We start from the raw sequence: 26,790 nt of genomic DNA, 5'->3' as shown, positions 1-26,790 counted from the left end.
TATGCTAGTTGGCACAGCAACGGGAAAGCAGAAGAGAAAATCCCCCTTTGGGACGTGGATTTGTGGACCCTGGTAATACAAGAGGGAACTTGGGAATTGAGAGATCTGTGATGAAGAAAGCAGAAGGATATTAGTCTCCAATCTCCAGTGTGGAGGAAGCAGGCAGCGGGAGAAAACAGCTCCCAGTTGCACTGAGAAACCTATAGCAATCATGATGTCTTTTGAAGTCAAGCAGGAATTCGCCCTGGTGATTCATGACAGAGCCTCTGCATAGAGAAAAGGGATAACTGCAGGTCCTGGGGGGTAGGAAAAGAGAGTGGGAGGTTGTGAGCAGCTTGGGGAAAGGAGAAGGACAAGGGTGTCTGGAAGCAGCAGGCAGGGTGTGGAAGCTGCTGCCATGGTCACTGCTGCAGGAATGCAGGATTCTCAAGTGTGATCAAGCTGGAGAATGGGGCCCCGCCACACAAGGAGTCCACAGGGCTTCTGGCCAATCCTCAGCACCAACAACAGCCCCACAGCACAGTCCTTCACTGTGCATACGCTGACAGTCGGGTTTGAAAATGTCCAAAAATGGGAGGGTAGATATGGCTGCCTCACCTGGTGCCATTCCTCCCGTTGCTCCTCACCCCGGGGCTGCAGGAGCTCTCACTCGCCCCATTGCAAGTGGGGTGGAGAGGTGGGGGCCAGCAGCAGGGAGGGCAGAGCCCGGCTTCAGGCTTTGTGGCTGGCAGGGTCTCCCTGTCCCACAGCCAGGACTGGCCCTGAATCCTGGTGCAACATGCCAACGTGTGTATCTGCCACAGCCCTTCCCCCCCAGCCCCACCACCGCCTCTCACATGGACATCCAGGCTCCACATCATTTCAGCGTGCATATTTATCGCTTTCCCCCCACAAGACATGTATTTGAATTTACTTTTGGTAAACATAACCACGGGAGATGCAAATTTGTGCTGAGGAAGCATAAATAACTCCACACAGATAGACACACGCATAGACAGCAAACACAGACAGGGTTCACCAAGGGAAACCAAGAAGTGCAGAGCACGCCCTGAGGCTGCCACCAGTTCCAATGGCTTTGCTCTCATCCACCAAGCCAAGAGGATTTCTCCTGCTCTTGCTTTGCAGCAACTGGTGGGAGAATAAAGCTGGGAAGGAGGAGTCTAAAGTTGCAAATAACCCATGAAAGCATCATGGCAAGTCCTGGCTCTGCAGTTTCCTGCAATCATCTCAAAGGAATGGTTCCAGTTGTAGGAAGTTGTAAGTCTTTCACAGTGTGAAAGGGTGGAGGGGCATGGGGACCACCGTGAGGGAGGAGCAGCAGGTCATCTTGCAATGTCCCATTTGCAGCCAGCCGATAAACCTTCCTGTGGGAACATCGGGGCTAGATGCTCCATCTAGGTCCTCTTCTGCCCTCTCTAAGGTGCTGATTTTTCTTTAGCTGAGAATATTCTTCAGCGGGACATCATGCGAACAAACTCTGCAACCAACAAGAAAAGACAGCCCTGAAGCAGAAAACACCCCTGGTCTCCAACCCAGCTCTCACTCCATGGAGATACACAGCCAGTGGACACTGGGGCTCCACACGCTGCCAATAAGTGCAATTCCATGGCTGGCCCTGAGGAGCTCACACAAAACGGGCTTTAATCCTTGTGTTAGGTAAGGTAATATGATCCCCGTAGCAGGGCAGTTCATTTCCTCTGATCCTTCCCAGAGCACAGCCTTGTTTGCACAACCAACTCCCTGGAACAAATTATTGCAAATTTTATTTTTTTATATTTATATTTCCTCCTTTCACTGTAATTTTGGAGCAGGCTGGTTTGTAGCCTTGGGATGACAGCACAAGTTCTTAGCAAGCCTGCCACTAGCAGGAGACCCAGTGTTGGAGAGCACTAATGTTTTAGTAGGTACCAGTATTTATTTGTATAGAAAAGTTTGCTTTGATGGATTACTTGTTTTTGAAGATACAGATTAACTGGAAGGATATCCTGGATCTATTTCTTCACCACCCTGCAGCTTGTGAAGTCAATTACAAGAGTTAAAATCGAGTGCAGATGCCATCAAATATAAATGTGTTTTCATTCTACACTTGAACTGACCGGAAATTAATAACCACAAAGAGGAGGGCAGTGGAAATTACCCCTTTGGCTCCTCTTTTTCTGTTGATGGAGCTGTCCTTTGACAACTAAAGCAGTAACTCACTGAGAAAATGATACTAGTATTTCATGTATTTTAACTGTCTAACATAATTCAGCTGCCAGGAACAAGGGGAGCTACTGTCGTGTAATCAGTGCATTAGAACATCTGCACAAGGAAAACAAGCAGCCTGCCGTGTTCTTGTGCCTTCCAACTCTTGTGTATGCTTAATTGTCTGATGACAGCAACTGCTTTCCTTACCAGGAACCTGAGCTCTATTAACATTACTCGTGCCATGCCTAATGTCCAGGATAGTACCATAACCAATCTTACTCTTTCCAACTCCTTCTGGCATGGGAAGTGGGAGAAGAAATGAATTCTCTCTAGGATTAAACGTGATCTAGAGGATCAGCTATCAACAGTGCTGGTGACACAACCAGCACGTGACCAACTTCTGGGATAAAGGTACAGAAGCAAAATCTCTATAAACCCAGACGATAAGGTGAGCGAGAGGAAATGAAGGGTGCAATGCAATCTCCAAACCTGCACCAGTCTCCTCACAGCTCTTGCAATAGATTGAATGGGAAGAAAATGCCCCCTAAAATGAAGTCTGGCACTGCATACGAGCAGCAGAAGCTCTTTCTCTGTGACAGGACATATCTCTTCCTATGCTAGAACTGCTGATACCAGATTGAAATAGCAGTGCAGCACAAGAAGGATACACAAACAAATACTCAGCTAAGGAATTATTTCTTTTTTTTCCTCCGTACTTCAGATATCTGGACTCAGAGCATGCAAATCTTCCTTTCTGCTTCCACCTCCAAGCTGAAGCTCTGCCTCACACGACAGCAGATGGACAGGGAGCATTCGTCCCTTCTCACCTTCAAAGTCAACGCGCCCATCTCCATTCAGATCCACGTCCCGGATGATCTCTTCAATATCCCGATGACCCACCTGCTGCCCTAGAAGCTTCTTCATGGCTTCTCGCAGCTCACTGGTGCTGATCTCCCCATCACCATTAGTGTCAAACTGCAAGTACATGAAAAAATACCAGCAGGGGAAATACAGTTAAGGAAAATGGATCTTGCGTTGGGTTGGACTTTGTATTGCCCTGCTCTTGAGTGCCCTATTTTTTCTGCATGCCTTTTGTGTCCCTCTTTTTCCTCCTTCACATTCCTTTTGGTCTGGATTCGGTATGCCTTTTCTCCTCAAAAACCTCTCATCACTACCACGTCTGCACCAGCTTTCCTCTTCCTTTCCTCAAGAGCTCCCTTATCTGAGTGTTCTCTGCTCCTCCCTTGTTTCATGCCTGGTTGGCTCTTTCTCATTCTTCCACTCTGCTGCTCTCTCCTCCTCTTTTCTTCCCCCTAGATCTTCTCTCTTTCCAGTTTCCTGTCACTCACCTTGGGGCCATATGGTAAGAAGCACTCACCTCTCTGAAGGCATCACGGAGCTCTTTTACACCAATCATGTCTGCAGTTTCTGCCAGCAGCTTTGGTCCCATCAGCTCAACAAAATCTTCAAAATCCACATGGCCACCCACTTGGGATAAGATGAAAGATTGTGTGTAAGAACTCCATTTGTTAGCCAAGCTGAGCAGTCCCTTTGCACTTCAGCATGCCCCAGAGGGCTTGGTTCTGCCGGCAGCAAAGCACGGAAGGTGGAGGACAGTGGAAAGAAAAGCACAGGTACTTTTACAGTGTCTTGTATTTCCTGGATTGCAGGATAGGTAGAATGAGCCCAAGCTGCTTCATCCTATGGAGCCACAGATTGTCACATCCTTATGGCATCATGTACCAAGAATTAAAGGCTTGATCTTACCACAGCTTATAGCAACCCTCTGCTGTACCTGTGCCAGTGGATTCGGCAAAGGCACGGCATGATGTTCCTGCCTGGCCTGGGCAGTGCCATGCAGCAGTGTCTTACTCCATGAGTTGTGGCTAATGTATGTCCAATTGTTTACTCATCAGATTTATCCTTTTTCTTGTTTGCCCTCTATCTGAAAGCTGGCAGTAACACCCTGCAGTTCCTAATCACTTGAGTGCCAAAGCTATCAGCTGTTCTTTACGTGTGAATGGTCGTATATGTTACAACTACTGGTCCCTTCTCTTTTCTACACAGGTCAATGTCAAAAACAACAAGCACGAAATGTTCATTTTCCCACCTGGCCAAGAGTAACATCCTACACTGCCACAGACAAGTGGTGACAAAAACCAGTGGTGAAAGACAAGGGCACAAACAATCACAGTGCATCAGGCAGATCTGCAACATTTTGCCTCGCCTCCACCAGCACAGCTCACAGACCATCTGCAGGCACACAGCCAATGCACAAACACCAGAGCAAACCAAACAGCCCATCCACCACCCATTCTGACCAAAGCATCTCCATCTTCCCCATCTCCTTCTTTAGTATGATGCCATCTGACACCAGCTTCGGTGTGATGACATCCATGACATGTACACTAATGTCTGACTGTCCAAATCAAGGGCATCTGAAAGATTTAAGCATGGGGGACAGCTATTCCTTATGTTGCTCACACAAAACACAATCCAAACAGTCCTCTCTTTTAGTAAACCAAAAAAACCCAGCACATCAAGTTCTTGGGACCACAACTAAACAGAGAAATGATGGGGAGCAAAACATGAGAATGAAAAAAGGGAGGAAAAGGGGAAAAAAAAAAAAAAGAATGGAAACCACAAGAGACTGAAGCAGCCCAAAGCAGTGATGCAGGGCACAGCAGCCACAGGAAGGTACAGATGGGTGGATATTACTCACAGTTCATGTTGATCTGCTGGGAGAGTTCAATGAGCTCCATTTCAGTAGGCATGTAGCCCATGGTTCGCATGCAGTTCCCCAGGTCCCTGCAGTTAATAAACCCATCCTTGTCTTTATCAAACTCCTTAAAGGCTTCTCTTAATTCTGCAGGAGTGGATCCAAAAAGAATGCAATTGTCAGTGACAGCCTGAAATACTTTTTCCAAGAAACCTCCCCAGAAGCAGCATTTTATGAGGCCTGACTCTCCAAGACACACACATTTCCTAGCAGATATCCCTATGAAGAAGCAACGACTGGAGTAACGTTAAACTCTTCTATCAGCATTGCTGATAGAGCTGATATTGCTGATTTCATTACAAGAAGGCACACTTTGACTGCAGAGGCTGTGAAGTATCACGGACTGATCTCTCTTAAACTGCACTCCCAAAAGAAACTGGAAGTAGTAAGTTTTCCCATCTTTCACCCATGCACTATATTCTATAGTCCTGACTGCAAGGATGAGCTTCTTTAAAGCCAAACCCCTTTGTCATGCTCTGCAATACTTCCTGTGGGAGTTGGGTGTACAGCAGCTCTCTGACAGCCAATCTCCCTTTTCCTCATTTATCTTCCTCACGCTGTATTACCTGTAAATTCCTCTACAGTCAGCATTGTTGAAGTTTTACATATTATTTATTTTGATAGGATTGACAGGAACTATTCCAGCAATTTGCCCAAATTATTTTACACCCTGGGGGCCAACCTGGAACAGCCAGCCAGCATGTTTTTACTGGACAGAGAGAAAGGTGACACAGAAGGAGCGACAAGTTTTACCTTCAATTTCTTCTGGACGCAGTTCTCTATCCTGCAAAAACAGAACACACTACGTTTAAGTCATTTGCTCACCACAGACAAAATTTCAGAACAGCACTTGTTGGGGCAAACAGTTCTGGGGACAAGCCAGAAAGCAAGAGAAGAAACAAGAAGGTGATGACATGTTTAATACCATCTACCTAGCTTTTCTGTGGAAGCCCCTCTCCATCCCATCTGCTGCACAGGGCTGTGAAGGATATTCCCCCAAACAGAAGAAACCTGGGCCAGCATAAGCCCTGCATGTGGCATCCCCACCTGACAGTGCTGTGAGTATCACAGGGCTCCTCGCGTCATTCCCCAGCACAAGTCCTGGAGCACAGACTGGCCCTGCAGCTGCTCTAGAGCTCTGATTGTATTTCCTACCTACTGCAGCTCCCGTCCAAACAGCCGGATCAAAATAGCTGGAAGATGCTCCTGCCACCAGAAGCTACAGCACGGTCTGCTTGGATCCCTGCCTGATCCCTGTCCTGCTAGCGGGACAAGGACAGCCAGGAGCAATCCTCCAGCCAATGCCCCCATGCCACCTCCTGCATTCAGTCACCCCAGGAAGACAGGAGCTCTCCCCCCCAGCCTCACACAAGCACTTTGGAACCAGGCAGACACACAACATATACATCCTCAAGGTCATCTACAAACAAAACAGGACAAGGATTCACCATGTTCAGGAAACACTGCAACATCCAATTTGAATTTCTTGGAAGAAGGGGGAGGATATAAAAAAGTATAGGAAAATTCCAACACTGCATCAAGAAGAAGAGACGAGCATGGAAATGCACTGCTTTCTGGTTTAAATGCCCTTTCTAATTCCTCTCATGGCTCCCAGGCAAATCCAAAACATCAGTGAATTTGGAAACACAGAAAAGCAATCTCTTTTGTCGTCTGACTCTCGGCTCTTCCCCTCAGCCATGGGGAGTTTCTCCTTGCCTTCCGGGTGTCCTGCAGTCTCACCGCACGTCCCCGGAGACAGTGCCCTTGAACAGTTTGAGAAGGGTGATCCTTTGCTATGTAACCACAGGCTCCTCTGGAAACTAATGGCGGCTGCTCAGAGAGTGCACAGCAAACTAGGACACACGCTGGTTTACGTCTATGCAAAAGGGGCTGTGCCAGAGCAGTGACCAGCTTGCCACTCATAACCTTCCCAGAGGCATCTCTGCGCTGGATGGAGCAGTCAGAGCGTGCTGGCTCTGCAGCTTCATCCTTCACAGACCTGGTATTTTCAAACATGTCATCCCATTTGTTCTGCTTTCATTAACACCGAGCAATAAAGCAGTCCGACCCCCACGTACCGGATGCAGGAGGCTTTATTGCCCTCCTGCCTCAGATAAAGCAGCAGATGAGAACCGCTGTGGGCAGCACCGACACCGCGTGCACCTCGCTGCAAAGAGCTCACACACATTGCTCCCCTGCAGCAGCCGCAGGGCCGTGGTTGCCACTGTGGCACCGACAGTGGCAGAACTGCTGTCTTGTGAGAGTGCCTGAGGACGGGCCCAGGCCTTCCTCCAGCGCAGCAGCACAACCTGTCCTCCTCCCCACTCACCACGTTGCAAGCAACATGACCGACACGTGTCAGAAATGAGGGCTTCAGCTCTAATTCCACGCACCGAGGCATTCGCGTTTGCAGGGCTCCAAGCATATCTTTGCACATGCAGATTCTATCATCAGAGCCACAGGCTGCGAATGCAAAAGGAGGAGGAGGGTTTGCGTCCCTCCAAAAATGTGACTCAAGTGGGAACTAACGTCACGGAGAGGTTTTCTGGTTTAAATTTGAGAAAAGAATTTGAGAAAATAAAAAGATAAAGGAGGAAAATAGCTCGAGAAGAAATGGGCTGAATCACTCTAATGCTTTTGGAGAACATACGGAAAGAGGAATACAACTGTTCAGAGTTTAGATCCTAAACATGAGCAGAGGTGACCCTCAGAAAGTCCATTTTACATAATGGTCTTACTCTCATTTATTTCTGTTCCATGCACAGTAAATCCAGTTGGTCTAGAGAGTCAGTAAAAATAAAGCTGTTTATCAGATGCATTTATTCTACAACAGGGCAGAGACATTGCTAATCCTATTTTGGAAATATCTTAGGGTACGCTGCTGACTTTGCAGGGCTGAGCACGGCTACCTGTCAGCCTGAGCCTTCTGCAAGGAGCTGGGCCCGTTCCCTGCAGTGGCAGCTCTGTCCGTGCGCTGGTGTCACACTGTCACACCTCGTCTTTCAATGAACTGACTTAAGGAATGTGATCACTTAGTGGCTGAAGATTAAGAACAAAATCCCTTTGATCAATAATGACTGACTGCAGTTCTTTTTTGGGTTGTCGGTTGAAAATGAGGTTTTGGAAATAAAGATCTGGATGTCTCCTCCAGCTGTACATAACTGTGGGAGGCATTTCCTAGAGGGGCAAGAAAGCTCTGTCAGGTAATTGGGGTGTTTTGTTTTATCAGAAGAATATGAAATGCACTGGATTGGTGTGTAACACTGCACATCCTCACTCATCAGGCTTCTTTGTGCATGTCTTTAAATACATTGATGTCAGAATCGAACCTTATGTGCAAAACCACACGTTACTTCTTGAAAAGATGTGATATTGAGGTGCATGCCCCTGTATATTTAACATGTCCACATGCATACATTTGAATTTATATACAAATATATTTTTCATTGTTTATGTGCAGATACACATGAACACAGTCACAAATAGGAGTGGATAGATGTGTTTTTGCTGTCTATCTGTGTGTACAGGCAATAGCGTTTGGCTGTCTGGCACTATTTACCAACATGAGGACAGACTGATGTTCTTTGGTTTCTTTGGCTGGGAATGCTGCAGTGTCAGGCTGCGTATAAGAGTGTATGAGAGACTACATTTGGGCTTCTGCAAGGAGGCAGATGCATGCTCGTTTCTGCTTGTATTAGCATGCTTGCTGTGAGCTGACAGCAACAGTAACAAATACGGGCATCTCTGTGGGACAGCTTGTTCCCAATATGGATGCCCTGATTTGCATGAAAGCGACTATTTAGCCCTAAATGCTAATCTGAGCCTCTGGGAATGTGAGGTTGACGTCCTGCTGGAACAACAGCTTTGAATACTGGACTCCTCTGGAGTCCATCTGATTGCGTAAGACCCGAGGTCCTAAATTCTTCTCCTAAATCCATGGAACTTCGTCTGCTTGAGTTTAGGCTTTGATCTATTTTTCACAGCTGCGCTTTTAGAATCCCCCTGACTTGGTGTTTAGGCACAGGTTTATCTTTGCACATCCTTCAGGTTACACATTTGCTCGTGATTGCGTTTGCTGGAGCTGGAGCCGGGATGCTGGAGGCCCAGGGCCGGGGGTTACAGAGCTCCACGCACACGGGGCACACGGGCAGCCCCGCATCCCTGGCTCAGGTCCACGTGGCTTAGTGCATGTCTCGCCCGGCAGGGTGTAACTTACGTACAGGCTGCCTGTTTTCTGCGAAGCCCTTCCTCAGGAAGATGCATGCTGGCCCCAGCAGGTTGTGCATGACGGCGCAGTTCTGGGCCAGCACCATGAGCGGACCCTGGTACTCCGACGGCCCCTCTTCGCTCGTCTGGACAGCCTTATAGCACGTCTTCTCCTCATGGCGGATCTTCCCAGCCAACCAGCAGCAAGCAAACAACACAACAGAGGATGTTACCTCCCTGTCTCACCCAGCCTTTCCTCTGAAGATTTACTGAACCGCCTCGCAGAGCCATTATTGCTAAATTTCCTTCATCCGGTCCACGCTGCGTCCCCCCCACTGATCTATTATGGGCTGTATAGAAGCACTAAGTCCAGCAGTTCACTTTCAAAAGCCGACAGAAGTACAGCCGACCGAGAGAATTTCGCTTTGAAACGACATCAAACTCTCAACTCTCACATCTACCCAGGGAGAGCCCAAAGGGCTGAGCTCCCACTGCCGGCTCCAGAGTTAATGATTCCTCAAGTGAGCTGCGAAGGCCAAGCACAGCCCGGCACAACGGGACGCGTGCCCTGGGCAGAGCTGCTGGCAGAGCTGTGTTGGCCAAGGCCTCCCCAGGAGGCGAGGCAGGGCCTCCCCAGACGCTCTGGCTCCACTTTACGTTTCATCAGCCAGCATCACGCACGATACAGTGTTATCAAAAGGCCTTCTAGGGCATCGGGTGGCTCTGCCAGCAGCGGGCTCCCACTCCTTGTTCCAGTGCTAATTAGTTACATCCTCAAGGTTTCAGGCAGTTACTGCACTGACCTCTTCTGATTGCTTACATTTCCAAGTGTAGAGCAGTCACAAGCACAACAGTTTTGTCTGTTTGCATTTGCACATTTTTATAAGTGCACGTCCTGCTAAGCTGGGGCTCCAGAACAGAATCCAGCACTGGGTTTTATAAGGAGGCACTGCTTTCCTTTTATAGAAATGCATTTCCCTGGCTCTGCAAAAAACATCTTATCCTGATATTCCCATGCAGCTATAAAAAGCCAGCACAACCCACAGGACCCTTGGTTTTATAGAATAAACATTAATCATACATCAGATTCCTCTTCAGGAATGACTACTTTTACAGCCAGTGTTCCCAGGGGTGATCAGAGATGCTGTCAATTGTCACTGTCTCCTCCATTAACCCTTTCCTTAAAGCCTGAGGTGCTTTTTCAGGCTAAAGCATCTCACACACACACACACACACACCTCTCTCACACTTATCCAAACCTATTGTATCTATTTGCTGTGTCTACTGTGTGCCACTGCCTCACACACATGGCTCATTGTTTGCATTTTTATGGTCTTACACCAATCTGCTCGTGTATAATGTCATGTGAATATTAAGCATCAAAACAAAAGCAAGCTGCAAAGAAAGAAAATCATCAAGCAGGAAAGCATTTTCGTTGCAGTCATGGAAAAGGTGAAAATCTGTCTCCAATTAAGTGTGACACATAGGACACTTGTCCTTAAAAACCTAAAAGATGAGCATCCATCCACAACTGGCATATTACCAGCTCAGCTAAATATCATGGCATCTGTGTTGAGCTGCATAGCTTCGTGACATCAGCACAATGTCATTTCAAAAATTACCAGCTTTTATTCCTGGCACATTTTTTCAGTTCAGTATTGCAAATAATACGGCTCACTTAAAATAGCCCACATCAGTTCTGCGTTTAATTCCAGTGAAGACAGATGAAAGACCAAAGGCCCCATAGCCTGCACCTAATCCTTGTTTTCTGACCCTTCCAGTTAATTGAGCTTCCTGCCAATTCACTCGGCAGTACTGAAGGATGATCGTCCCATTATTTTCCTGTGTGTGTAAATATTGCCAGGTTGATGAAGCAGTTGCCAGGAGCAGTGAAGAGCTGGCCAGACACCCAGTGCCAGGTCTCTCAGTGTGACACCTGCAGGGGCTCCTGCCCTGCCTGGCAGCTCCAGGCAGGATTCCCTCTGCCTAGCAGCCTCCCAGGTTTCTCCTGAAAGCATTCCCTCTACCACATTCCTTTATCCAGGCAGAGCCAGGAGGAAAGCCGTGAGAGGGGAGCAAAGCAATGTCAGCTGCCTGTTAGAGGGGGAAGGCAACACTCACAAGGAAAATACAAGGAAAGGACAGGGTCTGCATGCCAGAGGGTCTTTGCTGAGCACCAGGTCCAGAGGTGCCTCTTTATCACCACTGAGGATAGAAAGGCACCAGGCTGGCCAGCAGGGTCCCTGGGGAAAGCAAGCCTGCTGCCTGCCAGCACTGGGAGACAGAAAGCCTGAACATTATCACCAAACAGACAAGGATGAGTCCCTGGCCAGGCCAGCCAGCACCTGGAAAGAGTCCCCAGCTTTCTGGTTGAAGTCACATATTGAAGAGAATAAGTCCAGTTACCCAAGCTCAGCTTTCACACACACATTATCTACAGTCCCTCGTTGCCATTTCAGTGAAGTGCAAGAGAAGTATGAGCAGGTAATGTCCCTCCAACAACTTTCCCTCAGCAATGGATATTATGAGCAAAAGGCCTTCAGATTCCTAAGCCATTCTCCTAATCATCTTAACTCTGTTTCCACCCGCTGCGGCAGGAGCACATGGCGAAGATCAGAGCAATGAGAAAGCTGTGCCTGGTGGTTCAGGCTTAACAGCAAAGTAGTGCTGTGGTCCCAGGACCTTCACGTTCAAAGGAGCTTTAGGGAGACGGGAGTGGGGTGAGGACATAGGAGAGAAGCAGGCAGAGAACGATTACTTCTTCCCAATATAACTTTGTACCACCCAGGGCCCAGCTCCTCATCTTCCTCACTGCCTTCCCTCTGAGTTTGTCCCAGGTAAAATCTGAGAAAAAAAGCCAAGGATAACAAAAAGGCCAAATGAAGATGTACAGCATGAGTGACCTACCAAGCATCCACCATAACCATGTGTGTTACAGCCTGGAGGACAGCACAGCCCCCAGGATATCTCAGGATTAGTTCCTGAGGCTGGGCTGAAGTCTGAGAATTCTCTAACTCAGCTTCCTAACTTCCTCTCTTTAGTCCTGCCTTCCCAGGCCTCCTCAATAGCACTTCTAAAGTGCAGTATTTGAAGCAGCTTTTAGGAATGAAAGCATAAATTACCTAAAAGACTGATCACACAGAGTTTATAAGTTATTCAGTCTATTTTGATTCAAGAAGCCTGGCCACACTTCAGACTTTAATTGCAATTTCCTTGATCGTGTTGAGCACAGCTGCAGCCAGCTCCTTTCATTGCAAGTTGGAGGCAACCTAGGAACAGGCAAAGTGCTCTTCTTTCAGATGTGCATTTGGGTAAGCCTCACCTACTGCCTCTTCCTGAAGGTCACCCTGACTGGTCTTGGCACTATCAAACTGCCCGATGATGAACTCCCTCCTCATGTATCCCAGCTGTCCCTTCATACCACAGCTGTATATCATTACTGACCTTGTTTACAGCTGCTAACAAGTAAACTGTGCTCCCACACAGAAGAGGCACAACTTAGGCCTCCCTAGCAGAGAAGTGCTCTGCTCACTGCAAGGTCTCCTGCATGCAGCATCCCGAGGGCAGTGGCATTTGCTGCCAACAAGGACTCTGCAGATGTAGCTCTTTGTTTAAATATTTCAGATGCTTAGCCTAACTTCATGAGGGAATCAACCAGCTTTTTGCTGAGTTATTGGATTTTCAGCAATGCCAAGCAAGAGCTGTGTGGCTGACAGGTACACAGTGCTGCAACACCTTCTGCAGTCAGACAAGAACTACCACTAGGACAAATTGTTCTCACTGCAGTCTGCTCCCTAAGAGCAGAATAATCCCTGAATCTAATTCATCCTGGGACCATTTTAAAACCTCAGCACAGAGCAGTTTGTGGACTTGAGCCTAACAGGCACAGGTGGCAGCTTGCCTATGAAGTGCAGCACACACATGGGCCATACTGACGTGCAACACAACGCATGAACACGCAGCTAATGCCTCTGTCCATACCTCTAAGGCATGGACAGATTGCAGAAAAACATGCTTCTGTACCCAAATGCATACCAGCAATATGTGCGTATGGAAAGATGGCTACACATAAAAACATATGCCTGCCTACAGACAGACTTCTGTGAGGACATGCACTATGAGATAGGCACACACAGCCATACAAGCAGGGATAGGTGTGTCACACACCTTCCCCACGTGCACACACACAACAAACACTGGCACCTGCTCACACACCTCTGAGTGAGTATGTAGAGACATAAAGGACACACACATACTACAGATATTTATTGTGCTTATTTGTGCCATGTCCCAACAGGAGTACATATGAACACACACCCACTCACATGTCTATGAATGTATGTCCCAGGAGAAACGACACACACAACCAGACACAGGCAGACACCTCTTGGTTGAAGCACACGCACACACGTGTGCACACGTACACAAACTGACAGGTTTACACATACACTGAGATGCACTGACAGTGCACATCAGTGTGTTGTGCACATCAGCAGGGACAAACCTGCACACACAGCAGTGGTCAGCTGCACAGCCACGGAGTGGGGCACACACCTACTCACGTGCATGCATGTGCACACACTGATTTACGCTCACGTAGTGGCATCCCAGGCTCTAGTGGCTGCACCTGCACGTGCAGCTCTTACAGAAAAGACTCCTGCAGAGATCTGAACCCTTTGTACACGTCCTCGTGTCTCTCCCACCTCCCTTTCCCATCTGCCCACGACGTCACCCATCCCAAGAAGCGGGGGTGGAAACGCACAATGCACTTTGATTTGGGGAACATACCTTTTTCGAGAGGTTTCTCAGTGGAGACTTCACACAGTTGCCCATAATATGTTGAGTCTGCCTTTCCGGTGCACTTGGTTATAAAGGAACTGAAGCAAATGATCCCATTAAAGGTATTCCTTGGGAGCAAAGCAAGAAAGGCAGCGCAAGGCAAATCCAAACAGCTACTGGCTGCTGGGGCTTCCCTCTTCAGGGAGCTTTTTCTCTCTCTGCCTCTCTCTCTCCGTGCTTTTACTTTATGTTCACTTTCTTGAAGAGATGAAGCAGGAAGGAGAGGGAGGGGAGAGAAACAGACAGAAAGAGGGAGAGAGAGGGAGAGAGAGTGAGAAGGGGAGAGAGGGAGGCGGATGTATAATCTACATCAGATTAATGTTCAAATCCCTCCCACCCCCCTCAATCTGCAGGCAAGATTGTTTCACTCATGGGAGAGGGCTGATTCAGGCAGAATTAAAACAGAGAGGCACTGCAAGAAGCGATTTCGGTGATGAGTTCAGCGAATCCAGCTAGTTTGGGTACACACAGCCTCTAACACCGCAACCCTCCCCACCCCCCTTCTGACTCCTCTCGGCTTTTCAATCACTGGAGAGCTAGGCTGGCCAGAAGGCAATCCACTTAGGGGCTTGGAGCAGAGTGCAGAGCTCGTTTTGGAGCAGAAATGGACCATTTAGCTGGGTGGGACCTGTTTCAGCTTATAAAGACTAGCAGACCCACAAGTCCCTCAATCTTTTCCTGCCACAGTGGAAGCAAGCTGGGAGGCAGCAGTCCGGGATCCTACAGTGCTCTCAGCCCAAGGACAGTAATTTTTAACCACAAGGGAGAGATCTTGAGCCAGTCTTATGGTAAAGTTTTTCCAGCTTTCTGCAAGTAGAAAGCAACCACAGGTCTTCCTGCACCTACCATAGATGAGCTCATACCTGAACCAGAAATCTGAACGGCCCCGGGCTGGGTGATGTGAAGCAAAGATTTTGGACACCGGATCCATTCATTCTATTTCCAAACACCTTACTCCTGGGATAAATAAGGAGCTCCTAAACCTAGAACTAGCTCTGAATCTGGGCTTTAAACCTGATTGACAACAGAATCTTTTCTGAAAGAAAAGGGATGAGTCCCTCATACCTTTTCCTTTGTTCTCAGGCTGAGCATTGGAGCATTCAGTCCAAAAGGAGGTTTAAATTGCAACAGAAAACTCACCATCACCCCCAGGAAACAGGACCTGAACAGGACAGCGAATGCATCCTTAGCCATGAAGCCACTGAGGTCGCAGCTCCACATGTAATGCCATGAAGAATTTCCTCCTTCAAGAAGGCTGGCAATGATCCTATCGCTTGTCTCTGCTGCAGCCTTGTTGGATGCTCAGATGTTCAGCTGAAAAATGTCACAACTTCCTTTGCAAGCATAGTTCCAAACAAAAGGTTCTGCAAAGACCAACCCATGGACTGATCACTTTAACAGTGCTTTTTTTGTGCAGAAGCCACTCACTCTCCCAACAGTTGTAAGGCTCTAGGAGAGAGAAGGATGAGCTATCAATGTCATGACAAAGCAGGGCTTATTCTGCTTCCATTCTGATGGTGCTGTGGCAAATTAAGTATGACTGTAAAGTGCACCAACAGTTGTTTTAGAGTTTAGAGGCTTCTTCCACGTGAGGAGATTAGTTTAGGAATGCAACTACAACAAAAGCCAACAGCTTGTCCAGTTCCAGTCACAGCCAGAAGTGCACAGCAACGTGGGACAGAGCTTCTTACTCTTCTTTGCATTAACCTCCTCCCAAGAGGGAAAGAAGAGGAACAGTTCCCTCAGAGTATTCATCACTGCATGACTGGGGAGGAGGTGCCCAAAGGCCCCCAGGCCCTTCAAAGTCAGACTGGAAGACACCCATTGTGTGCAGGGTAATCAGAGAGAGAGGCACAAAGGGGGTGGGGAAGCTCTGGTCTGGAAATCTCCACATCAGAGCACACCCCCACAAAGCAAGCTGGCCCTGCCACCTCTTGTCAAGGCTGGAAGATCCCTGACACGAGGGAAATGCACAGTCACTCCTCATGGGCTGTGCCAGCCCTGGGCGCTTGCAGCAGGAGACAGTGCAGGAGGATGCTGAAACTCCCAGCTCCTCTCAGAGCTGCTATCTTCAGTTCCTTTTCTCTTTCCCCTCTTAAAGCAGCTAATAGAAGGTTGACCTACCCTCAATCAGTGTGCCAGTCAATAATAATGTCCTCTGCCACTTGGAACCATTCTCCAGGCTCCTTGTTTATTGATGAAGTGCGTGTCTCCCTTGAGCAGGAGCTGCCACACAGCAGGCAAGGCGCCTGAGCCCCTGCCCAAGACAAATGACTCCAATTCCAGAGAGAGAAGAGAGCACTGCCTCACTGCCAAGAATGAATCTCCCTGTGACAGGCAGCAGAAGCCAGGAATGCCCTGCAATCGAGAACTGCCCCTTTCCTCTTCCTCCTGGAGCAAGGGAGCTGAGCAAAGGAACGAGGAGAATCCACAGCAGCCCCACATTGCTGGGGATAGCAATGAAAGACTAAGTGTGTCGTACAGTAAGTGCTTCTCAAAAAAGTTGAGATGGTCACCTCATGAGTATTAGCTTGTACCAGAGCATTATGAACCAGCTAACAGAAAATTACTTCAGCTGCCTGCTCTCCTACTTTTCTTCCCTGCAGTTGCAGGCAGTTATAGGAAATGCAAAGCAAAGAGGGTGCAGAAATCACCCACCAGGTTTGGAAGGTTGCTCATGGTCCAGGAAGGGAAGAGGTGATGGGAGCCCATTTGCATCGAATCACGTATTCACAGTCCTTTGACTCTGCAAGAACTCTGGCAGAGCCACAAGGGGCCTGAGAGATACCATCGTAAACAATTTTCTTATCTTCTTATTTACCCTGAATCTCTTCAGAAAACTGGGCAGCACATCACAATCTAACAGATGACCCTGCTGAGTTTTTTTGGAGGAAAATCATTGGAATCTTGTTCCCATCACCACCACAGCAGCTTAGAGATATGCAAGAAAGTGGGGTTAGCAGAAAGGTCATTAGAAGATTAGGTTAGAAGGAACATATTTTCTCCCTTCCTCCAACTCAGGCTGCTGTAAGAGAACAGGATGCTGAGAATAAGTGTGTCAAAAGCATTTGTGTGTAGGTGCTGATCTGTGGGCATGCCTATATCTGGGGTAGTCAGGGTGCGTGTGGGAGGGCTGCACATGCATGTATACTGGCTTTCCCACACTGTTCTTTGTGGCAATCACACTGTTCTTTTATGGTCTGGGGCCCTGTTGTAAACTTTCTAAAAATCAGTAGGAACTTTGTGAAATGCAGGACTTGTCTATGTGCCTGAATTCCCCTCTTTCCTCCAAAGACCACAAGAAGAGCAGAAACCTCTGTGGATGTATTTTGGCACTAAGTGAGCTTTCAGCTTACAAGCAAGAAGAGTTTGGCACGCTGACTGACCTTAGCACAGAGCATGGAGGAGGATGGATGTCTTGGCACTGAACAGGGAGTGATCTGGGTGGTTTAGTATCTTTGAATTCTTTAAAAAGCAGTGGTGCTATACTTCAGGCTGGTCCCACTGGTACAAACACTCTTTCCGTAGGAAAATGTTGGATCCCACCATGGTTTATCACTTGGTAGCTGTCAGAGACTTTATCCAGTGATAGCAGATACCTGACTGCTACAACAAAGAACAAAAATCACTTCAAAAATGGGACTGCTCATCAGACTGCAACTTTGCTTGGCAAATCTTTCCAATGGAAGCATAGATTTGTACAGGAAGACTTGTTTCAGTACATGACTTTCACTTGCTGGAATGCTACATCAGGTTGTTGCTTGTGTCACAACACAAAAACAGTGCAAAGGGCAATCTCACTAAGTGGGAAGGGGTGATCTCTGAAGAGATTCACTTAATGGTTACAGATCTGTATTTTACAAGAACCAACCCACTCTTGTTTATTGGATGACCTGAAATGTGCCATAGCATTTGGATGTGTCAACATCTTTCTTTTGCCAGTGCTGCCACAAACCCTGCTTCAAAGCTCCCAGCCACTGGAATTCCAAACTTCTGCAACTGGCTTCCATTTTGTCTGCACCAAGCTCCCAAGTGCTTCTGCTGCATACTGAATTTGACTTCTAACCTCGAATGAACCTTAAGCACAGGTCCATCTCAAAAGGCAGCACCCGCAGGTACTGGCAGATGCAGCCCATATCCTCATCCGGGGGGAGGAATATTTCTGCAGAGAGTTTGGGAACTTTCTTTGCTGTCAGCTGTTCCAGAAGGAAAGCGTTGCTGACTCATGCTGTGCATAATATTCTCCTCCATTAGAGCAATTGGATCATATTCAATCACAAACAACAGAAGGGTTATTAAAAAGAGCAAGAATGTTTTCCATCCCTCTCAAGGTAACAAACCCTGGACTGTCAGCTTCTGTCGAGAGCAGCTTTGTCTGTAATTAGCTAGCTCTGTCCCACGTTAGATTGAAAGAAATGAGAGTGTGCCAAACTCCTGACACCTTCCATGCAGACCTGACGCACGTATTTTGCACTAACCCACCTTCCAAGTCCCTGCACAGAAGATGTGCTGGTCAGAGCACAGTGTGTTGCAGCTATTTTTTCCTTTTCAATGGGCTACAAAAAGACAAGTACAAGCTTGACAGCCCAGAAGTTGCTATAACAGTTTGCCATGTATATTCAGCACAAGGATGGTTTAAAACAAACCTTATGCGGTCCCTTGCCTTTGCTCAGGAATAGGAGAACTGTGAATCATTCTCTGTCTGGGACTGCTGCAGAAGCAGCTAATTGTGCCCTGGATCCTTTACCTCTTTCAAAGGAAAAGGGGACAGGAGTGGTCAGTATGTGACTGGCACGCTGAGGTGCTGCGGAAGCACGGCTGGTTATCAGATGAGCAGAGCCCTGGCAGTCCATACTAACCAAACACTGCAAACCAAACCCGCAGGGACACGGGAGAGACGGAGGTCTGTCTCACTTCTATTCTAAGCAAGGATCTGACAGCACCTTTGGAAGGATCAAACTGCGTATCCCAGTAGAAGACCTCCGGCTAGGTTTAAATGCAGCTGGTCACAAACCACCTAAAATCCTTCTGTGTTATTTCAGCAGAGCACAGTGGGGCTGTTGGCGGTTTTCTGCTTCCTGCCTTCGACTGTTGTGACATGATGCCTCACAAAGTTACATGGTTGCCTGCTTCCTTCCAAGAGCAGAGAGTTTATTTCATCTGTGTGGGATGAAGCAATGCTATATATTCTTTCCAAAGATGCAAGGTGCAAAGTAGTCTAAGGGAGGAATGGATAGAATAGAGATTAGAATATTGTTAATGACTTAATTTATACATAGTATTGAGCTTGTGGTCTTATGCTGGTGCAGAGAACTACTGAAAAAATGAAACACGACTATAGAAGCCATGACCACTGTTTGTCCATATTTCTAAGAGGGGCATTCGACTGAAACTGGAGGATTACTCGAGTTCATGGGCACTGCCGTTGCTCTCTAAGGTCACAGGAATGTCAGAGGATTATTAAAAAGGGAACCCAAAGTTGGCTAAGCATCTTTTACTGGATGCGTATCATACAGCTCCTTGTTATTGGAAATCAATACCACTATACCACACATGGACTCACTGGGGAAAACCAGCTACTGAAGCTGCAATGCTAGAACGAGCCACAGCTAACACAGCTGCCAAACCTGCAGCCCATTCACTCGATCTAAAGCAATTCTTTCCCGACACTTTGTTCAAACCCAGCACTGCATCAAACAAAAATCAAGGCGCTATAGATCGGTGGAATGCACAGTGGGCTAATTTAAATGATGGTTAATTCATTATTGAAAGATTTTAGTCTCTCAAAAGATAAGCTGAATCCAACCAGAGGGCTGTGCTTTCAGTGCATTAGCTCATGCTGCTGTATATTTCATGAATTTAATATTTAATGAAGGTTCCTTTAGCTTGGTTTTATTTTGATGCCTTTCCATATCCTTTTAAAATACATTTGTTTAAAAAGTAAATCACTGACAAAGATTAATGCTTACTGGCAGGTCCACTGCAAGCAGGCAGCACTGCCCTTCAGTGATTCCCCATGGCTGGCTCCCATCCCTCCAGCTTTTTAGAAGCAATGAATGTGATAAGTTCCTCTCCAAGTTGAGCAAGTGGGGAGCTGAGTGGATGTGCTGACACAGATCAGTGTTCTTCTGTGTCCGTGTCCATCACTATGGAAAACGCGTGAGGCGTACCTTGCCAGGTATGGTGGCTATCAGCAGGCAGAGATGTGCTCTGGTTGGTTTTAAGCACAGGAACATATGTATGCACAGAGTGCTTGTATGGTCACACACATTTATCAGCAGCTGCATGCGTACAGACTGTTGGTACAGACGGGACATTTATACAAAGGCTCTTTATGTCATCTTACATGCACAGACACGGGCTGTGCCAGCACATGCAGGGCAGGAAGCACAGAAGCTGTATGAGATGTATGCGGGCACCTGGAGCACTGCAAACAGCTGCCTGCTGCTCAGCAGGACGTGCCATTCCCCACTGGGAGCACGGAGCCACAGGGCTCCATCCTGCTCCAGCACACCTGCATGGCCAGGCCCAGGACCCCAGCACCAGGGAAGGGGCTCCCAAAGGCAAGAGCCTGGCTGGCAGAGTGCATCCCACACAAACAGTGGGAGCGCAGCAGGAACATGGGGCACAGCAGGATGGAGCAGAGCACCTTGAGGACATGTCTGGGGTTGTCTCTGAGCTCTCAAAGGTGCCTGAAAAAAAGGAAGGGAAGCAGGGGAAGGGAACGTGGTGTTTCTTCTGGATTTTGTCGCTTCTAACCTGCACACCCCAGTTCAGTATCAGTAAGCAAAGGTTACACAGTCGGGTCAGCATCACTGTGGTTGCCAGTCAGTTTGAACCACAGGAAAAAAAAAAAAAATCATTCCAAATTACTCCATTGATTTAACATTGTAAATGAACAGCTATGAGAAGCTGCCCTTAGTTTGCCGTGAGCCTTGTCACATCACTGCTGCACTTGCCGTGCAGTACGATGTAGCACAGCATACAAGAACCTGCAGACCATTTCACCTCCACCTCTGCTATCCCACAATGAATCATCCCATATTTCCCAGTGCCGGCCCAGCACACAGCAGCCTGCCTTGCTCATACCTGGGGGCAGCTGTTAAGTTTCCATCACAAGGCCAGTAATGCCACTCCCCTCAGCAGCAAGAGACTCCCAGGGCTCTCTGCTGGCTGAGTTCCACGCTCGGTCCTGATGCAGCAAAACTCTCATTGGAATCAAATGAAGCTGGAGCCATTTGAGGGATCAAGGTCAACCAGCAAGGCTGGACAAGGTGCATTCTCCTGATCCACTCCCATGTGGTTCAGAGAATGTGCCTTTCTCCTGCTTCCCCCCCCGTGTGGGCACAAATCCTGGCCCAAAACGGCCACTTCCATCATGCTGGTTAGCTCCTAGGTCCATTAAGACCCGTCAGGATTAACTAAAGCCCATGAGTAAAGAAAGATCAAGCAGGGCAAGAACATAAAAATGATTTGAGAGATGCACAAAGATGCCTTCCTTACTTTAATGGACACTGACATCGTAAGAGGAATGGGAGGTGGTGCAGACAGGAGTGGCTTTAACTGCCTGTACAAATAGAAGTACAAAAGCCCCTTTGGCCACAGTGCTAACAGCAGAAGTCCCTAAATATTTAATGATTCCCCGTGGCATTATTTGACCCCTCTGATCCCCATGCTACCAGAAGCAATTGACAGAAAACTGTTGGAGAATCACTTCACTGAAAAATTTAACAGGCAGACAGGGTGTGAAAGCTAAAGAGCTCTGAAGCTAGTCAGGTCTCACATGGCAGGATCGCTTGCAGGTTAATATTGCATAGGAAGGGCCAAAAAAAGCTCTCTTAAAGGTGCTGGCGAGGCCAACCGCAGGGCACAGGAGGAGCACAGAGCACAGAACCACCGCATTCCTGTGCCGCAGTACCTGCACCATTGAGCCCAAGTGCCAAAATATTGCTGCCCTGTAGGTGCTGCTGCCGTGTCGCTGCTGCCCTGTGAGTGCTGCCACAGAACTGTTGCGTTGCAGTCCTGCTGCCCCTGCATTGCCCTCCCAGCCCCTGCGCTGCTCAAACTGCTGCTGTCACATCAGTAACGCCGTCCTGCAGCTGGGCTGCCACTCACTGCTGTGGCTGCAGATGAGGTATTGCTGCTCCCTGTTGTTAGGGGCGTGCTGCCACTCGGTATCGTGCTGCTGCAAAACCGCATCCTGTGGCTGCTCTGTAGGACTGTGTCAGAAGTGACAGCGTGCTTATTGCTACATGACTCCCTTACTGCCCGGACCCCGACATCCTCCTGCTACAGGCCAAAATGGAATTATCTCCCTCCCCACACTCCTTCTCGTGCCACTATCCCATTTTGCTGCATGATCACAGGGATCTCCCACCAGCCGCATCATTGAGTCACTGCCCCACTCTCACTGCTGGACTGAGCAACCACTGCTGTCCCACTGCCACACGTGAGGCACAACCAGCCCGTACTGCTGTGTCGTGTCACTGTGTTTCTTGGTGGCAATGTCCCTGTGCTAACTCACAGCCGTGCTATCAGAAGGGCAGCATGGTAATAACAGCACCCTTGCTGCCTTCTGCTGCAATGGGACGGTGCTGTCAGGCTGGCACAACCCTTTGCTAATATCAAGCCAAAAGTGATCACCGCCATACAGAACAGCTCCCATCTGGAACACTGTATTACTGCTTCATTAGACCGCTAAACTCTTCTGTCAAGCTACAACACCACACTGTCACCACGTCCGTGCACTGCCAAACTCCTGCCGCATGGCACCAGTATCACATCTCTCTTCTGCACAGGATCACATTACCACGCTGCTGTGCTGTCAGTGCTGTGTTCCTCTGCTCGGTGCTGTGCAGCATCGCACGCTCACCTGCTGCAAACTCCACAGCTTTGCTGCTGCTGCTGCCTCTCCGAGCCGGCGGGGGAACGTTTCATCAGGCTAAGACGACATCCTGGCTTATATTAATATATCATCACACGCCCCTGTGTTTGTTAATTCGTGCAACGCTGGGATGCCCTAAATGAGTATGACTGTCTTATGATATTACGACATCCCTGCACCGTTATCGCATGAGCCCAATTAATAAAATAGCACCGCATCCTGTATCCTGGCTGTATCTTAGCATTCTCCTGGAGTACACACCCACAGTGCACTATATTGCTGTGCCAGTTATGTAAACATGGCACTTCTGCCTTCACTCTGTCTTTTTCCTGCACAGTTACAAATCTGTCTCCCTCAGACAAAATCCTGTGGTTCCAGACTGCTCCTTTTTGCTCTTACTGCAATGACATCCTCTGTGAAGTCATCCCTGCAATGTCTTCTGCAGATCTGATTGTACCTCTGTGGTGCCTGCATCCGCACCATGCTGGAACAAGGATGGTGTTCCACATCTGTAGAGCTGGGACAAGACATGCCAGTGCTGCTGGATCACAGCTGCAGACGTGCATCGCTGTGCTTCCCTCCTTACATGTACTGCAAAATTACTGTTTTAACTGTTGCACAGTGGGCTGTGTGGGCTGGAAAGAAGTTTTTGGATTAAATGAATCGTCTTCTGAGCTCTTGCTCTCTTCTAATTGCATCACGAAGCAGGCTGCTGTTACAGCACCTGCAGCCTCATGCTGCAGTCCGGAGCACTTCTGTGCTTGTGACCACAGCTCAGCCCTGGCTCCAACCAGGGCTCTGCAGGTGGGAGTCCTTCTGTGCCCTGAGATATCCCTCATACTTCTACACAATGCACAGCAGTTATTTGTCCACTCACAACAACAACATCTCCACCATTCATTTCCACGACAGAATTTTCCAGTTCTGATCCTACAGCTTTTATTCGGCTGAGGACTCGATACTGCTACAAAAAAAATCTTCACATCTCTCTTCCAGTATACAGCTCTTTGCACATCCCATATTGCAGCTCCCTGCCTCTATACAGAAATCCCTGAACAGCCCTACTGCATCCCACTCCTAAATCCCCCACTAGATGGTTGCTTTCTCACAGTTACTTCAAAGAAAGTGAGAGATGAATACAGGGGGGAATGGGAATAAATAATATTACGCTCACAAATGAAGGTGTTGCTGATTGTTTCTCAGCGCTGTTGCTATGTAGAGAGTGGAAAACCAAAAGCCAGAATGTGTCTCTTTTCTGTAAGTTGCACTGTTTGAGGCCAGAATTAAATTTTGCTAAGTTTCTGGTGCTCGGAAGTGTCTCCTGGCACTGGAATGCAAGCAGCAATGCAGGTAAAGCTGCTGTTCAGGAAAGGACTGTGGGGAGGAGCCCTGAGCTGGATCTGTCGGTGTTCCTGGCACTCTGGGGACAAACAGCTCCTCAGACTTCGAATCTGTTCTCGGATGCATCTTCACGTTCCTCGGAACTGTGAGGCAGCGCTGAGCCCATGGATTTCTGAGCCCCCAGATTTTCAAACAATACCATTTGCTGTGACCCAGCTGGGCACCACAGCACTCACGAGGCCCTTCTTATTGCTGCTACAGAATGTTCATCTATTTCTGCTACATCTACGTCTCGTTCTGAGTAAACACAATTGTAACTCTCATACGCAGCAGACTGTTAGTGAGGATGCAGAGCTGCTGAGAACAGCTGAGGTTTGATTTTCCTCTAGAGAAGTCAAGATGAACAGAAGTAGACAACACGTCCTGACAGCAGACTGAACAGGGAGAGGTGTGTCACGTCCTTCCCTTAAATCATAAAAATTCTCCTTGTTCTCTCCATAATCTCGATTTGAAAGGGCATTCTGAAAAGCCTCCCAAATCCACTTTAAAATAAATAAATAAAATAAAATAAAACACACGACAACGAGAAGGAAACCCACAAATCCTAATTCTGGCTTAATCGATCACTTCCAGAGCTGCCACCCAGGCTGCTGGCTTATACCTATAATTGTGCTCCTGGGAGATTGCAGTTACATTAATCTTCCTGGAGATTACATCTCCCGGTAACATCCCTAAACGGCTCTAAAAGAAAATTTCAAGCCAGTTTCCCTCTGCCTTTTCATTTTTAAAGGGTAGTAGCCCTGCTGGGTAATTCCACTACCAGAGGCAGCTAAAAATGACAGCTTTGTACCGAAAGCGCTCGCAAACACCGAAAGCATCTGTTCCATCCTAACATAGTGATTGGGAAGGCTTCGGAATTGGGTCAGGATTTTTTTGTCATCCTCCCCACTACCTTCTCCTGACAGCTTCTGCCATCAGAAATGATTCATACGCTGATTGTACAGAAATGTACCATAAGGAGATGTAAACAAATACAGCAAAGCAAGGCGGGGAGCCAGAGAGATAGAATCTAATAAGTAAATATCTTTTTTTGGAGGAAAAAAAAGAAAAAGGAAAAAAAAAATCGCTTCCCCGACTCTCACCCTCACCAGGCAGAGCCGCAACTTTTTCCCCCGGCGGTTGGCAAAGCACGGCTCCCGCCAGCACCACCGACAGCGCCCTCGGGTCGCGGCCGTGCCCCGCGGCGGTCGGAGCGCGCTATCCCGGCGGGCAGCTCGGGGCTCCCCCGGGGTCGCTCCGCAGCGCCCCAGCCGCTCCGGGGACGCTGAGGCAGGAAGCAGTGCATTTACAGCGCGGCTGCAACCCGGGGGTCGGCGCCCGGCAGCGGGACGGGGGCGCGGAGGGGAGGGAGGGACGGAGGGAGGAAGGGGGAGAAGGCGGAGGCGGCGGGGGCTCCGCGCCCCTTACCTGGCCGAAGACCGAGCTGAGCATGGGGTGCAGCTGGTGGAAAAGGGGGTCCGCTTCCACCGACCGCTCGCTGCCGCTGGACTTGGTGGAGTACTTGCTGCTGGATTTGGACAGAGGCGAGGCGCCCTCTGAGAGCTTCAGGGACTCTCTGCTGGACCTCTGCCTGTGACTGAGGAAAAAGTCCTCCTCCGCCTCCTCCCCATCCCTGTCTGAGAGCTGCTGCTGGTCCTGGGGGTGACCGTGGTTGCCGTGCGGCGGGGGATGGTGGTGGTGCCGGGCTGGCCGCGCCGCTTCCTTGCCGCTGCCTCCTCTCCTTGGACCTCCTTCCGCGGGCTCCGGCTGGCTCTCCCCCCGTCCATGTGACAGCTTCCCCGCGCCCCTCGCTCCGTCCTCGCGGGCGCCCGGGTGGCAGAGCGGCCTGCGGGCACTGGGCTCCCCGGGGAGCGCCTCCCGGCTCGACTCCCCGCCCGCCTGCCCGCCTCGTCCTCTGCCGTCCCGGGCACGGCCGCCGCGGGGCTGGGGTCGGGGCTGGGCGCCCGCCGCCCTCCCGCTCCCCGCCGCCTTCAGCAGCGAAGTGCGGGACTCGCTCTTCGCCATGGAGGAGCCGCTCATCGCGGGGCCGCTAGAGCCGCATCCCCGGCCGGGCGGAGCGCTGCCGCTGCGGGCAGGGCTGCGGCGCGCCGCTCACGGCATGTCCTGCGGAGCCCCGCTTAAATCCCGCACCGCGGCCCATGTGACAGCGCAGACAAAGGCCGCGGAAGGGGCGCTCCGGCGGGGGCTGGCGGGCACCGTCCCCCGCCGGGGCTCCCCCCGCGCCGCCGCCAGGTGAGCCGGGGCCTCCCCCCGCCGGGGCCGGCTCGGGCCGGGCGCGAAGCGGCGCCGCGGAGCCGCCGAGGGGGTGCGGGAGGAGGCGGGCGGCGCTCCCGCGGCGCGGCGGGCGGGCAGGGCCCGGCGGGGAGGGGGCCGCGGGGCCGCGGCCGCCCGGCGCGTGGCGGGAGGGAGCCGCCGCCGCCCCCGGAGCGTCGCCGCGACATCGCGGGCCGGGAGCGGGGAGGCGGCGTCCCGCGGGGCGCGGTGGTGGCCCGGC

The 26,790-nt window shown here is 49.4% G+C and overlaps 1 protein-coding gene across 4 annotated transcripts; it reads right to left on the bottom strand.

The window, feature by feature from the left end:
- Nucleotides 1-856: 856 nt before the first annotated feature.
- Nucleotides 857-26,542, bottom strand: CABP1 (calcium binding protein 1). 4 transcript variants are annotated; one of them, XM_052689677.1, is made up of 7 exons: nt 25,704-26,323; nt 9,187-9,357; nt 5,720-5,750; nt 4,910-5,053; nt 3,566-3,675; nt 3,015-3,162; nt 857-1,477 (listed from the first exon to the last, which is right to left on the bottom strand). In XM_052689677.1, the coding sequence occupies exons 1-7, from the start codon at nt 26,313-26,315 to the stop codon at nt 1,452-1,454; spliced, it is 1,242 nt and encodes a 413-aa protein (XP_052545637.1). In that variant the 5' UTR covers nt 26,316-26,323; the 3' UTR covers nt 857-1,451. The 4 variants fall into 4 exon arrangements, with proteins under 4 accessions (XP_052545637.1, XP_052545638.1, XP_052545636.1 ...); XM_052689678.1 differs by lacking the exon at nt 25,704-26,323 and adding an exon at nt 13,961-14,317; XM_052689676.1 differs by lacking the exon at nt 9,187-9,357 and having other exon boundaries at nt 25,704-26,542.
- Between the last annotated feature and the right edge of the window lie 248 nt (nt 26,543-26,790).

This window comes from Tympanuchus pallidicinctus, unplaced genomic scaffold, assembly GCF_026119805.1.
Source record: "Tympanuchus pallidicinctus isolate F22 unplaced genomic scaffold, pur_lepc_1.0 scaffold25, whole genome shotgun sequence".
NCBI classification, from domain to species: Eukaryota; Metazoa; Chordata; class Aves; order Galliformes; family Phasianidae; genus Tympanuchus; species Tympanuchus pallidicinctus.
The sequence above is the reverse complement of the archived record's forward strand: the minus strand, read 5'-3'. Positions and strand labels throughout refer to the sequence as shown.